This window comes from Antechinus flavipes, chromosome 1 (assembly GCF_016432865.1).
Source record: "Antechinus flavipes isolate AdamAnt ecotype Samford, QLD, Australia chromosome 1, AdamAnt_v2, whole genome shotgun sequence".
Taxonomy (NCBI): Eukaryota; Metazoa; Chordata; class Mammalia; order Dasyuromorphia; family Dasyuridae; genus Antechinus; species Antechinus flavipes.
Window position 1 is genome coordinate 131,867,601 of NC_067398.1, and position 14,842 is coordinate 131,882,442.

The following is a 14,842-nucleotide window of genomic DNA, read 5'->3' on the forward strand; positions in this document are numbered from 1 at the left end:
AAAATATAGCCTGAATGCAGATGAAAGCATACTATTTTTAAACTTTTAAAAATACTTTCATTTTATCTATGTTTTCTTTCACAACATGACTGTTTTGCATGACTACACATGCGTCACATATACCAAATTCCTTGTCTTCTCAATGAAGAGAGAGGGGTGGGACTGAGAGAATTTGGAATTCAAAATTTAAAAAAAAAAACAAATATGAAAAATATTTTTGCATGTAATTAGAAAAATAAAATATTTAATTTAATTTTTGAAAGATCAAATTATCTGAGCTCAGCAAGCTTACATCAACAAAGGTAATTTTTGAACACTTACTATATACTAAGCATTATATCATGGATATAAATGGAAATACCTTCAAAGATTTTACTGTCCCGGTGAGAAAATGAGACTAGACTACATGAATTATTGAATGACATAAATTATAATTGTGTTAAATTTAATGCTATAAATTAAGTACAAAATCACATGATTACCAAAAAGGGTAGATCACTTCTAAAACAGTATATTAAAATAAAGAATCCAAGATTTGATGTGAAAAGATCTAGATTTTAAGTCTTACTTCAATTTTATTATATCTATTATCTATTATATCTAAAGATCTATTATATCTATTATATATTTGTTCAAAGTCTTTTGAGTTTGAAATTTGCTGAATGCTGAAATTTGAACAAAGAAAATCTCTAGGTTAGTTTCCTTATTTATAAAATGGAGGTAATGATATATCCACCTTGTACTTTGTGCTGTCATCGTGTAAGGACAGTTGGATAATGTGTTTAATATGATCTATAACTGCAAAGTTCTATTTTTGTCAGCTATTGTTATCATTTTGCTACTGTAATTCTGAGGTCAGAAAGAATGACAAGAGCATTGCCGATCTTTGATCGAAGCATTAGAACTTAAACTCAATCTTGAAAGATAGGTAGAATTTGGAAAAGTAGAAGTTGGAGGGTAGAATATTCAAGATAAAGCAGAGGCACAGCAGCTATGGGCAACTTTTGAGTTATGAAATTGTATACTAAACATTAGCTCATAGTAATCAATATGTGCTACCCATAGTAAGAGAAATGATTCAATCATCATCTCTTCGTTCAAACTTCCTTTCCCAACACACTATTTTTCTTTCATTCCACCAGGAAATTAGAGTGTGGAGAGCACTTTGAAGGAAGATTAAAACATGTGCCTCTTTATTTTTTTCTCTAACAACAATGTCCTTGTTCTCATTCTGAGTCTTCCTATCCCTCTTTAAAATAAATTGAAGTGTTAGTTCTGTATAATACAATACTCATTCACTGGAAAAAAGTAGATTATTAGTGATACAAAGGGATCAAATATTCAGAAAATATACACACAGACCTGTTTGAAAGGAAAAGGGCTCTTAAATTGGAAATAGTTACTTTGCAAATTTTGTAAATTGAAAGTCTAAAGAACTAAACACACAAAAAAGGTGATGCACTACCCTCTTTGAAATGACTGAACTAATTATGGTTTGTGGTGTATTATTTTACAATAAGAAGTCACGAGAGGCAAATCTAGGAAAACTTTTATAAACTGATACAGAATTAGTGAAAAGAATCAGGAGAGCAATTCATAATAACAAAAATACTATAAAGACAAAGAACTTTGAAATATTTAAGAAATGATTACAATAATGTTGCATTTAACAAGTATAAATACTTAAATTTTTAGAATATTATTGTAAAAATTGTTGAGAAAACTGGAAAGCAGTTTGGCAGAAATTGGGCCTTGAACAATATCGTGTATCACTTAGCAAGATATGGCCAAAATGAATACATTACCTCTATATAAAGAGATATTTACAAGAAAATCTGAAGAATATGGAAAATATTAGGGGAAAAATTTATGAATAAAGAAGAAATAGAAAGCAGTATGAGGTATAAAATGGATAATTTAGATTATATTAAATTACAAAGTTTTTTTGTACAAATTAAACAAATGTAAGCAGAAAGAAAATAGAAAATTGGTGGTGAGGTGAGGGAGGATTTAAAAAACAATTCCTTAGATAAAGGTTTTATATCTCAAATATGTAGAGAACTTTTTCAAATTCATAAGTATACAAATCAAATGTGCCTCTTTATTTTTTCTCTAACAACAATGTCCTTGTTCTCATTCTGAGTCTTCCTATCCCTCTTTAAAATAAATTGAAGTGTTAGTTCTGTATAATACAATACTCAATTAAGCATTCACTGGAAAAAAGTAGATTATTAGTGATAAAAAGGGATCAAATATTCAGAAAATATACACACAGGCCTGTTTGAAAGGATAAATTGATAAATTTATTGATAAATGATCAAAAGATATGAACAGGCAGTTTTCCAGTTAAGAAATCAAAACAATTTATGGTCATGTGAAAAAAAAAAAAGCTGAAAACCATTAGTGTTCAGAAAAATGCAAATTAATCTTGAGATAACATTTTATATTTATCAGATTAGCTAAAATTATCAAAGGGGAAAGTGACAAATATTGGAAGGGATATAGAAAACTGGGGATATATTCACCATTGGTAGTAGAACCATGAATGAATTTAACCATTTTGCAAGGAAATCTAGAATTATGCCCAAAGAGTTACTAAACTGTATATGCCTTTTGACCCAGCAATACTACTATTAAGTCTCTTTTCCCTATGTAATTAGGTGCAAAGGAAAAGGACCTACATGTTCTAAAATAATTATAACAGCTTTCTTTTATGTTGGCAAAGAACTGGAAAAGGCACAGTTGCCTGTCAATTAGGGAATGGCTAAACGAATTGTGGATATATGCTTGTGATGGAATAGTACTATACTATAAGAAATGAGTTTAATAATCTTAGGGGAAAAACAGATAGACTAGCAGGAAATAACAAATAATAATATGAGCAGAACCAAGAGAATGTGCTACACAGTAAGAGCAATATGGTTCTAAGAATGACTCTGAGTGATTAAGTCACTTTGAAAAATACTCAAATTTACTACAAAGGACTTTCTATGAGGAAGACACTATATGTATCCAGAGAAAGAACTGACCAATAAAAATATATATATAATAGTTTTACATACATATATATATATATGTATATATATATATATATATATGTATATATATATATATAAAGGTATGTGTATATATATATGTATGTGTGTGTGTATATATATACATATATATATGTATATATATACACACACATATATACACATGCATATTTGTGTCTAATGGTACCCATTTTTAGAGCAAAATTGAGGAGAGGAGAAAAAAAGAAAAAATTTACATAATAACTTTATATATTTAAAAGGAACAGCAAGTTTTACATAATAGAATTACATTTTCATAGGCAATAATCTTTTTTTCCTACTCTGTCATGTCATGGAAATACTTGTTTTATTTCTTAAGTTCAGAATAAAATAAATTAAATTTTAAAAAGAAATGCTTATGAACTCTTATCAATGCAATATACAACCACAATTCAAGAGTACCAATGATGAAGTGTTCTCTACATTTCCTGAGATTGGAGACTCAAGATGCAGAATGAGATGTACACATTTTTGGACATCGTCAATACAAATATTTGTTTTGCTTTATTATGAATAGTTGTTTTAAAGACTTTTGTTTTATTTATTATTTTTTAAATAAGGGAAACTAAGGATAGCTAGGATCACCTCATCCAAGAAAAGAACAGAAAAAAGAAAGGCCAGAAGCAATAATAAGTGGAGAATCTTTAAAAGTTGTATTTTGAATTATAGTGTTGTTTTTCGTTGCTGTTATTTAAACATTTCAGTCACATCAGACTCTGGAGTTTTCTTGACAAAGATAATGGTATGGTTTGCTATTTCCTTTTCCTTCTCAAACTCATTGTACAGCTGAAGAAACTGAGGTAAACAGTTAAGTGATTTGCCCTGGGTCACACAGGTACTAAATGTATGAGGTCATATTTGAACTCAGGTTTTCCTGATTCCAGGCCTGGCACTCTCTCTACTGAGTACTTTTGAATTGTGTATCTTTAAAATATATCTTTAATATATATATTTTATGTATATTATGTATAATATTTAATATATATAATTAATTTCTTCATGTATGAGTTTCTTATAGCAAGAAAATCAAGTCTAATTTCTGATTTTGTGACATTATCCTCTTTTATGTTTTTTTAAAAAATCCTTTTGTTTTGGAGACAAGAACTGAAACAAAAACTTTCATCATTGTTTTGGATAACCATCATTAATAAATATCAAAGGGTTTTAAATATTTTAAAATCTGATTCTAAACTTAAATACTAATTAAAATAATCATTTTTACAGACATTATAGAACAGGAGAGTAGTGCCCAAAATTTCAAATCTATTATGTAGATCTTATTTTAAAGATGAATTGCATACTTTAAAATTTTAAAGTTGAATTGCATACTTTAAAATAAATAAAGTTAAATTATATGCCTTAAGATAGGCCATTAAGTGTGTATTAAGTGCCAAGAACTCTGCTAAGAGTTAGGCATACAAATACAAGGAAATATACAGTTTTTGCCTTTCAGGGAGTTTAAAATTTAATAGAAAGCTAACATGCAAAAGGGAGGAAAGCAAGGATTGTGGGATATGGTGTGGGAGTTCAAAAATGTCAGAAGCACAGTAGCAAAGGGAATGAAGGATGTGCTCACCTGATCCCCATAAGAAAACAAAGGTCCCTGAAGCAACTCATCAGTGGGAGAAAGGAGAAGCACAACAGAGGGATATACCAGTGAAGGAAGGCAGCATGGGAAGATGGATGTTCCAGGGCAAGAGATCATGTGCAGCATCATATTAAAACACAGAAAATCAGAAGCATGAAACTTGTAATCTCTGTGACTGTCTAATCTCAGGAGGGAGAATATTTATGAGAGAATGCAGCCCAGATTTATGGGAAAGATAATGCATCACTATTTTTCTTAATGCGCTATGTCTTCTGGCTGATTATTGAAAGACATGAAGCTATCAGGGGGAACCCTATTGGCTGGAGAGTCAGGAAGATCTGAGTTCAAACGCAGCCTCAAATACTTAATAGGCATGTAAATCTGATCACTTCATTTAATGTGACTTTGATTTCAGCTTCCGTATATGAAAAGTGGAAAGATAATGGTACCCATCCCCCAAGATCATAGAGCAGATAAAAGAAGATATTTGTAAAGTGTTTTGCAAAACTTAAAATGCTGATATTGGTTTTTTTTATATTTTATACTTTATCAAACATATCAGTGGGTATTTGTGAGCTGTAACTTCACAAGTATGGATGCACTGAATACCATGAACATTAGGTAGCCATACTTTGGCTAATCAACAAAAAGAGGTAGGGGACAGGCTATCCCCAGCATGCTGCATGTGTAAGTACTAAGATATACACTATGAGTATATGCATAATATGTGTATGCAGAAAACAATATAAATTATATACCCAAAAGCATCTATTTGTAATATATGCCTAGAATATATGGGAACAAGAACAAAGGTAATATACTAGACAGAAACAGACTTTTTTTTCTAGGCACAGACACATGTAGTTTTAACAATGCAAGAAAATCTGGAAAGCTTACATAATTGAGGCTACATTTTTCAAAGCCATTTAGCAAATACTGAGAAATTTTGGTTACCTTATAACTATTCAAGTGAAGATTTAAGCCATATTTCCTGCTAGAGAATGCTCTTGGCTCACTGTTAGCACTTGTAATAGACATTAAAACATTTACTCTGTTATTTCTCCATTTTAAAAATTGATTTCAGATGCAAGTGTTTTGTCATTTTGGAGACATGACAAAGTGGTAAATGTTTCTGCTTATGTTTTAATAATGTATTTCTACACTTATTTTCAACAGTTGAATAGTAATTGTTAGTGAATGGCAATGAATAATAGCCCAATTCTTGCACAATCATTGCTCCACAGCAAAAAGAATAGAGTAGTATTTCAAAACTTAGTGCATCACCAGTTAAAGAAAAGTTGTTTCAATGGTTAAATACATTGCCTTAATCATTACTTAGACTTGCTACTATTTTTTTCAAATGATTTTACTAAAACAAAGGTAATCCAAAGTGATTAAAAACATCCAGTTAACACACCCTACTACTTAAACTACACAATACATACAAAATTTAGAGTTTAGACATTGCCAGCTCCTGTCTTTTTCTTACAATGTCCCTACCATATTGGTTTACCACACTTTTTACTACAAGTTCTCTTATCAGGGCATATGAGAAAAGAGCATTGAATGTCAACAACCAATTCACTTGCAATTTACCAGAATCCAGATATCCTACAATCATTTTTCTCTAGATTCTCAAAACACCATCACATCTTGCCTTTTATTTCCCCTTTGCTGTTTGCCTTTTCACCTAAATTTCTAAAAAGAGAAAGAAGTCTACTGATTCCCCTTTTAAACACAAAAGCACTAAGACTAATAGTTTCCATTAGAAGTGATGTTAAACCAGTAGCTGGCAAATTCATCCATCTATTGGCATTTGAGAAATAGTGTTTGAATCAGTATATGCATATGCATATATATGTCTATGTCTATATGTAAATATATATGTGTGTTTGTGTGTATATACACATGTGTATGTATAGAAAGAGAGAGAGAAAAAGAGAGAGAGACAGAGACAGAGAGAGGGAGAAGCCACTTTACTTGGAACAATCAAATCAAGGTAGAGCTAGTGGGAAAAGAAAAAAAAAATGAAGAGAAAAGAAACATGAATTCACAGGCCTAAATATGAACTTTTTAAAAATATAGGTGATTTCTTTTCTAGCTACTTTGCTCTCCATTCTTCAGTCCCCTATACTAGATAGGTATATACCAAACTGTTTCCACCTAAAGGACCAGCTATTAAATGTCCAGAAGAGGCAAAAAAGAAATGAAAAAAAAAGATAAACTAAACATCAAGTAACCCGTAAGTGAATGATTACTATCATGTAAAGAACAATGAATTCAGTCAATAAATTTATTAATAAACCATAATGTATCAGATACTATGCTAACCACTAGGGAAAGAACTCACAGTCTAATGAGAAGAGCTAAAATTCAAACAATTATGTGTAAACAAGTTATATGTAGGATAAATTAGGATTAAACCACAGAGGAAAGGTACTAGAAATCAAGTAGGTCAGAAAGGCTTCTTATAGAAGATGGAGTTTTAGCTAGGACTTGAAAAAAGCCAGAGAAGCCAAAAATCAAGGATGAGGAAGGAGTCTAGGCATGGGGGTCAACCAATAAATTCCAGAAATAATGTCTTATAAAGAACTGCAAGGAAGCCAGTGTCACTGGATTGCAGAGTTTGAAGCAAATATAACATATAAGAATAAAGGAAAGATGAAGGCACAGCAAGTTATAAAGGTCTTCATATGCCAAAAAGAAGATTTTATATTTGGTCCTAGAAGCAAAAAAGTAGACAATTGAAGTTTACTGAATGGTTACAAAAGAGAAAAAATTATCAGACTAAATAGCAAGATAGGAAATTTGGAATAAGCAGTTATGTACAATAACTGTATATAGGCAATCAAAAATCTGAAATAAAGATATCAATGATATTTTTATCACTTTGATCTCAGAAAGTGGCATCAGGAAGAATATCTGATGCCTATTAAATACATTTAAACAATATAAGTAAATATTCAGTTTGAAAATGTGTCTAACTATATTTATGTCCCTGCAAATGCAATTGCAAAAATAGCTTTAAGCAATTGAAAATATTTTTTTTTAATTTATCATACTATTTGAATGTATCAGGTAACAAAAACTTCCATTTTTCTTTAATGTGCCAAATTAAAACTAATTACTCTTATTGTTAAGAACTGTTATTGAAAGAATTACCCTGCAAATCAGTCAATAAGGTTTTATTAAACACTTTATATGCTAGACTTAGTGTTAGGCACTAGGGTTAGATAGGAGGGAAAGTCCCTATCTTTATATTCTATTGAGGAAAACAACATGTATACAGATAAGTAAATGCAAAATCTCTACAAAGCAAATATAATATTGTTTGGGCAGGGAACACTGACAAGAGGCAATAACAATTTAGAGGGCTCAGGAAAGGCCTAATGGAAAATGTGGCACCAGCTCAAAGAATCTAATATTCTTGAAATAAGGATGCCTAAAAGTTGAAAGAGATAATTTATATGGAGGGAGGAAGGGAAACAATTAATGTGCTATAAATGTTGATATTTTGTGATTTGCCCTGTGAATGTGAGGTTTGGGAAGTCTTTTTCAAAGGAACAAAGTTGACACTGTAAAGATACTGAGAGCTCTTTAGGTGGTATAGTGGACTGATTGGGAATCAGAATGATCTGATTTCAAATCCTGCCATAACACTTCCTGTGTGACCCTCATGCAAGTCTCTTAATCCCTCTGTATCTCAATCATCTGTAAAATGACAGTAATAAGAAAACCTACCTTTTTATGAGCACCAAATGAATTACTATAGAGGATGTACCAAAAGTCTAGTTTTAATAGATGTTTAGGACATTCTAAATATAAAGCTTTTTACAAACTTAAAGCATTAAACAAATTCCAGCTATTATCATTATGAGTTTTTTGCTTTGGTTTGGTTTGGGGTTTTTTTTTTGCCATTGAATACTTTGATATGTTCAAAGTATCCATGTGGTCAATACTATAGGACTTTGCTTTGCTAAAATGCTCTTGGATTAGTCATTTCCACTAGAAAAACAGAAGGCCAGTTATTGTGACATGGGTTGATTCCCTTTTAGTAGCAAAGGTCACCATGGAAGGAGATATGACACTCATAGTTTCAGTTGAATGACATTTAAAATTTAGTATGTCACAATGGATTTTGAGTATTTTGAAAAGATAAATGTAGCAAGATTAGTAATTAATCCAAATGAATGTTTTATTTTACCAATTCCAAGTGGATTAAAACAGAAAAAAGAAAATTACAAAATTTTGATATGTGTACAACGCCATAGATTTACCTATCAACAACAGGGTTGCCTCCATAGAAATTAACTCTGGATATGTCACATTTTCCTCACTCCAGTCTGTAGGTCCTTCTGTGGGGGCTTGAGTTGTAAAATCTGTATCTATTAAAAAATGAAAAACATGATTGTTACTCTCCATACCATCTAAGATACATAACATATGTATGTGTATCAGCTAATTCTTTGAAAAACTGATTTCTATCAGCTAAAACAACATACTATTTACAACTTATAAACTGAAGAGAAAATGATTAAAAATAGATGGTTTCTGCAGGTTGGGTTTTTGGTTTAATTTATAACTAACAAGAAAAATATTGTTAAAATAAACTATTTCCTTTTTTAAAAATTATACATAATTCATCATAAATAATAATCCTTACTGTTTTTCCCAGGCTTCCATGTAGTGATTTCATTTTATTTTTAAATGCTATTGCCTCAATGTAGTCAAAGGTGAACTGATAAATGTTTAAACAACTAACTCCATTTTAAAAAGAAAAAGTTCAAAAGAGTTTAAGTTTAACATTAATAATATTTTCTCCATCACTTTTTAAAGTCTAGATGATGAAAAAAAAAGGTATATTAAGCCCTGATTTGTAACATTTGCCTATTTCCCAGGTTTAAAAGCTTTCATTACAAATTTAGCAATTGGTTTGGTTAGAGCTGCCTCCAGCCCAAACTTAGATATAACCTACAACCTCAGAAGAACAAACCATATTCACAACAGACAATGTTAGTAAGAATGCAATGAGAGGAAGGAAATAATACAGAAAATTATAGGATGTAGAAACAGCGAGAAGCCAAACAGAGAAGAGAGATCAGAGATAAAGTCGAAAAGACTATAGCTGAGGTATAAAACTTAAGCCCAGCTAGATTAAAATAGATCTGGAAAATGTTTAACAAAATCAATAAAAATACTATATAATATAATATTAATTGGTGGGTTCTCGAAATCTATATGTTACCCACAGAGTTTCATTTCTATCCAAGTTTGATACTACTAGAGTACAGCAAGCACCTTAAAATGTAAAGATGAAAAGAAAATAAGTAATGTGTGATAGTCTTGCATGCTGATGTTCTGTTTCTCTATGTTATCTACTTATTTAAGAATCTTGTTAGTGAAATATTCAAGTAGTAATTTCAACTTCTCAGTTTTTCCTCAAAGGCCTTTTCAATCCTCATCAGTCCTTTATTTGCAGGATTCCTGAATTCTCTCTCCTTACCTTTTTTTAAAAACAATGCCAGGAGGAGCCAAGATAGCAGATTAAGGGTCAGCCACCCAGATAATCAGCGCAAACATTCATCCCCAAAGAATTTTTAAATAATGACTCAGATTTTAGAGCAGTAGAGCCAACAAAGTCAGGGTAAAGTATTTTTCTGATCTAAGAAAACATAAAAGATAGGTAGGAGAAATTTGTTACATCAAGCAGGAGATCTGTGCAGAGTCAACACAACACAGCAGAAACAACAGCAGCTTCAGGAGCTCTCTTCACAGAGATAGTAAAAGGGAGGTGGGAAAGGGTGAACATCTAATTAGAAAATTACAGTGGTCTCTTTGCTGGCACTGCTGTTGCATTGCCCATGTTCCGTCAAGTTACATTTGTGAGTCAAAGTCCCAGGGTGAGGAGGAGCACTAACAAACCACAATTTATAGCCCAAGAGAGCAGGTTGCAATTCCAGGGAAGAAAAGAGATCTTGTGGTCATTCACAGACTAGAACATTGATCAGGAGAGTAGTAAATACACCTTTCCTTAGATCATACAACCTTGGAAAAACTGAAAGTTTACAGACCTCCAGAACTAACTGCACAAAGAAACTGAAACATGGAACAGTGCCTCCTCCAGCCCAGGAGCAAACCCCAACTTTAATATAAAGTTAAGAAATAGATAGGGAAAATGAGTAAGCAACAATAACAACAACAAAAAATCCTGTCCACAAAAAGTTACTAAGGAGACAGGATGCATCAAAACACAAATTCAGAAGACAACAAAAACATCTATCTAAAGTCTCAAAGAAAAAATATGAATACCAGACCTTAATCCCCCCAAATTTCTAAAAGACCTCAAAAAGGATTTAACAATGAAATGAGAGATGTAGGAAAAGATATTACAATGATGAAAGAAATCTAAGAAATAAAACAATCAACAGTTTGGTAAAGAAGGCACAAAAAACAATGCTGATGAAAATAACACCTTAAAAAAAATAAGCCAAATAGTTTAAAAGAGGATCAAAAATCCACAGAATAGTACTTAAAGAACAGAATTGACCCCATGAGTAAATATGTACAAAATTTCATTGAAGAATTAAAAAGTAGAATTGGCTAAATGGAAAAGAGAACTGCTCTACAATCCTCTCTCTGAGGGTAGATGGCTCTTTTCATTACAAAGATCATTGGAATTGTCATCAATCATCTCATTGTTGGAATGGTACAAAATTTCAATGAAGAAAATAATTCCTTGAAAATAAGAATGGAGCAAATGGAAACTAAGGACTTCATGAGACACCAAGAAAGAATAAAACAAAAATAAAAAGGAATAAAAAGAAAAATTGAAGACAATATAAAACATTTATTTGGGAAAAAATAACTGATCTGGAAAACAGATCCAGGAGAAAAAAATTTAAAAATTTTTGGACTACTTGAAAGTCATGATCAAAAAAAGTACTTAAACATCACCTCCCAAGAAACTATCAAAGAAAATTGTTCTAATATTTCAGAACCAGAGGGCAAAATAGAAATTGAAAGAATCCACTAATCATTTACTGAAATAAATCTCCAAAATGAAAACTTCCAGGAATATCATAACAAAATTATATCAGAGCTCTCAGGTCAAGGAGAAAATATTACAAGCATCCAGAAAGAAACAATTAAAAAATCATGGAATCAAAATCAGGATAAAGAAAATTTGTAGTTTCTACATGAAAAAATCACAGGGCTTAGAATATGATATTCAGAAGGGAAAACAGCTAGGATTTTCTCCCCAGCAAAACTGAGTTTAATTATTTTGGAGAAATGGATAATCCAATGAAGATTTTCAAGCAGACCTAATGAAAAGCCCAGAAATGAATAGAAAATTTGACTTTTCAAATACAAGACTTAAGAGAAGTATGAAAAGATAAACAGTAAAGAAAAATCATAAGGGATATAATAATTATGGTTAAATTGTTTAAATTCCTACATGGGAAGATAATACTTGTAACTCCTAAGAATTTTCTCATTATTAAGGCAATTAAGAGAGTGTATATATAAAGGAAGTGAGTATGAGTTGACTATAATGGGATGCTTACTTTAAAATTTAATAATAATAATTATGATGAAAATAAGGAATGAGAAAGAAAAATGCTTTTGAAGGAGGAAAGGCATAAATTACCTTCCGTAAAAGAGGTGTGAAAGATTTTTTATAACAGAGAGGAAGATGGGGGAAGTTCAGGGGAATGTCTGAACCTTACTCTAATTGTAATAGGTACAGAACATACACACTCAGTTGAATACAAAAATCTATTTCACCACACAAGAAAGTAGAGGGGGAAAAGATAAGAGAAGGGGAGGAGAATGCTGATAGAAGAAAGATAAAACTGGGGAAGGTAAAGATCACATGTAAAATACTTTTAAAGATGGAGAGGGTAAAAAACAGAGGGGGCAGAGAAAGAGACAAGAATAGGGAGAGAGACAAAGATAGAAAGAGAAGGATAAATAGAGAAATAAAATGGAAAAAATATATAATTAGCAATTTTAAGAATGAAAAAGTACAGCAAGTTTCTCTGATAAAAGCCTCATTTCTCAAATATAGAGAACTTGGTCAAATTTATAAAAATGAGAACATTCCCCAATTGATAAAAGGCCAAAGGATATGAAAAGACAATTTTCAGACAAAATAATCAAAATTATCTACAATCATATAAAAATGCTCTAAATCACTCTAGATTAGAGAAACAAATTAAAACAACTATGAGGTACCACCTATTAGATTCATTAAGATGATAGAAAAGAAAAATAACAAATGTTGGAGACAATATGTGAAAATTGTAATAAGAAGGCACCATTAGTACAATACCCAAAGGATTATAAAATCATCCTAACCTTTGACCCAGCAATATCACTGCTAGGTCTGTATCTCAAAAAAATTTTTGCATGTTTTTTTTATTAAAACTTTTTATTTTCAAAACATATTCATGAATAATTTTTCAATACTGACCCTTGCAAAACCTTGTGTTCCAATTTTCCCTCCCTTTCCCCATCGCCTCCTCTAGATGGCAAGAAAACCATATGTTAAACATGATAAAATATTTTAATAAAGCTTATTTTCAAAACATATGCATGGATAATTTGATAACATTGACCCTTGCATAGCCTTGTGTTTCAGATATTCTCCTCCTTACCCCCACCCTTCCTCCATGTTAAAATATATGTTAAATCCAATATGTTTAAACATATTTATGCAATTCTCTTGCTGCACAAGAGAAATCAGATCAAAAAAAGAAAGTAAATGAGTAAGAAAACAAAATGCAAGCGAACAACAACAAAAAGAGGGGAAATGTTATATTGTGATCCACATTCAGCTCCTACAATCCTCTTTCTGAGTGTAGCTGGCACTCTTCATCACAAGATCATTGGAAATGGCATCAATCATCTCATTGTTGGAAAGAGTCGTGCTCATCAGAATTAATCATTGTATAATATCATTGTTGTCATGTACAATGATCTCCTGGTCCTGCTCATTTCACTCAGCATCAGCTCATGTAAGTCTCTCCAGACCTCTCTGAAATAATCCTGCTGATCATTTCTTATAGAACAATAATATTCCATAACATTCATATACCCCAAATAATTTTTTAAATTTCTTTTAGAAAGGAAAGGGGAAAGGACCTATGTTTTGATTATATTAAATTTTTAAAGTTTTGAATAAACAAAATCAATGCAACCAAGATTAGAAAGAAAGCAGAAAAGCTGGAGGGGAAAATTTTTTGCAATAGCTATCTCTGAGAGAGGCCTCGTTACTCAATAAAGAACTGATTTACATTTATTAAAAATATTTTTAAAAGTAAAAATCATCCAATTGACAAATGTTTAAAAGATATGAATAGGCAATTTTCAGATGAAGATATCAAAGCTATCTTCAATTATATTGATGAGATTCTGATTGTTATCCCCCCCAGCCCAAACCTCACAAAAATCCTTAGAAACACTCCTGCTTGCCACCCCCCCCCATCCTGGTCCAAACTTTATAGAAATGTATAATCACTCACTGATTGGTACAGTTCTACATGATATGTATTTATATCATCTATATATTTAGATATTAGTCAATAAGAAAGTAGCACCAACAGGATGCAGAAGAGGGCATTGAACTACAAACCTCAATAAATCTTTCCCCAATATGGTGCCCCCATGCTAGCATTCTTTACTGTCTTTTGGGTGAAGTTATGGCAATTTTTATTTGTTAATTATTGGATCATTATCATACAATAACAACAGCCCCAGTGGGCTTTTCTTATGCATTCTGAATAACCACATGCATAGTTCCATCAAGGCTTTAGGAGCTCCTCATGTTAGCAAGTTCTTTCTATAACCTTAAAATCTATTTATCTGTAATCAAATTCCATAAATATTGTCATCTTGCTTTGCCTGGCTGCTAACTCCTTAAAGGAACATAATCCTATTCTGAGGATGTGACTATCAATACATCTTAATAAATGCCTTTCCTTGATTTGGAGAGGGCCTGAGTACTGGGTTCTTAAAATGACATTGAAGATTACCTGTTTAAACCCCAATATTTTTGGTACCCAACTTGGGGCTGGAGTCTTTGACTCAGTTTCTTTCCTAATCAAGGTAATCCCTTCTCTCCCTCCACACACACTTAGTAGATGTTTCACAAGCACCAAAAAGGTACATATAGGAAAAG

General features: G+C 31.5%; 1 protein-coding gene across 4 annotated transcripts in view; it reads right to left on the minus strand.

The window, feature by feature from the left end:
- Nucleotides 1-14,842, minus strand: part of EMB (embigin) — a 138,978-nt gene that overhangs the window by 19,707 nt on the left and 104,429 nt on the right. For all 4 annotated transcript variants that reach the window (XM_051990596.1, XM_051990601.1, XM_051990605.1 and 1 more), the window contains one exon: nucleotides 8,940-9,047. In XM_051990596.1, the coding sequence (XP_051846556.1) occupies nucleotides 8,940-9,047 (108 nt within the window). The remainder of the gene's footprint in view (nucleotides 1-8,939; nucleotides 9,048-14,842) is intronic.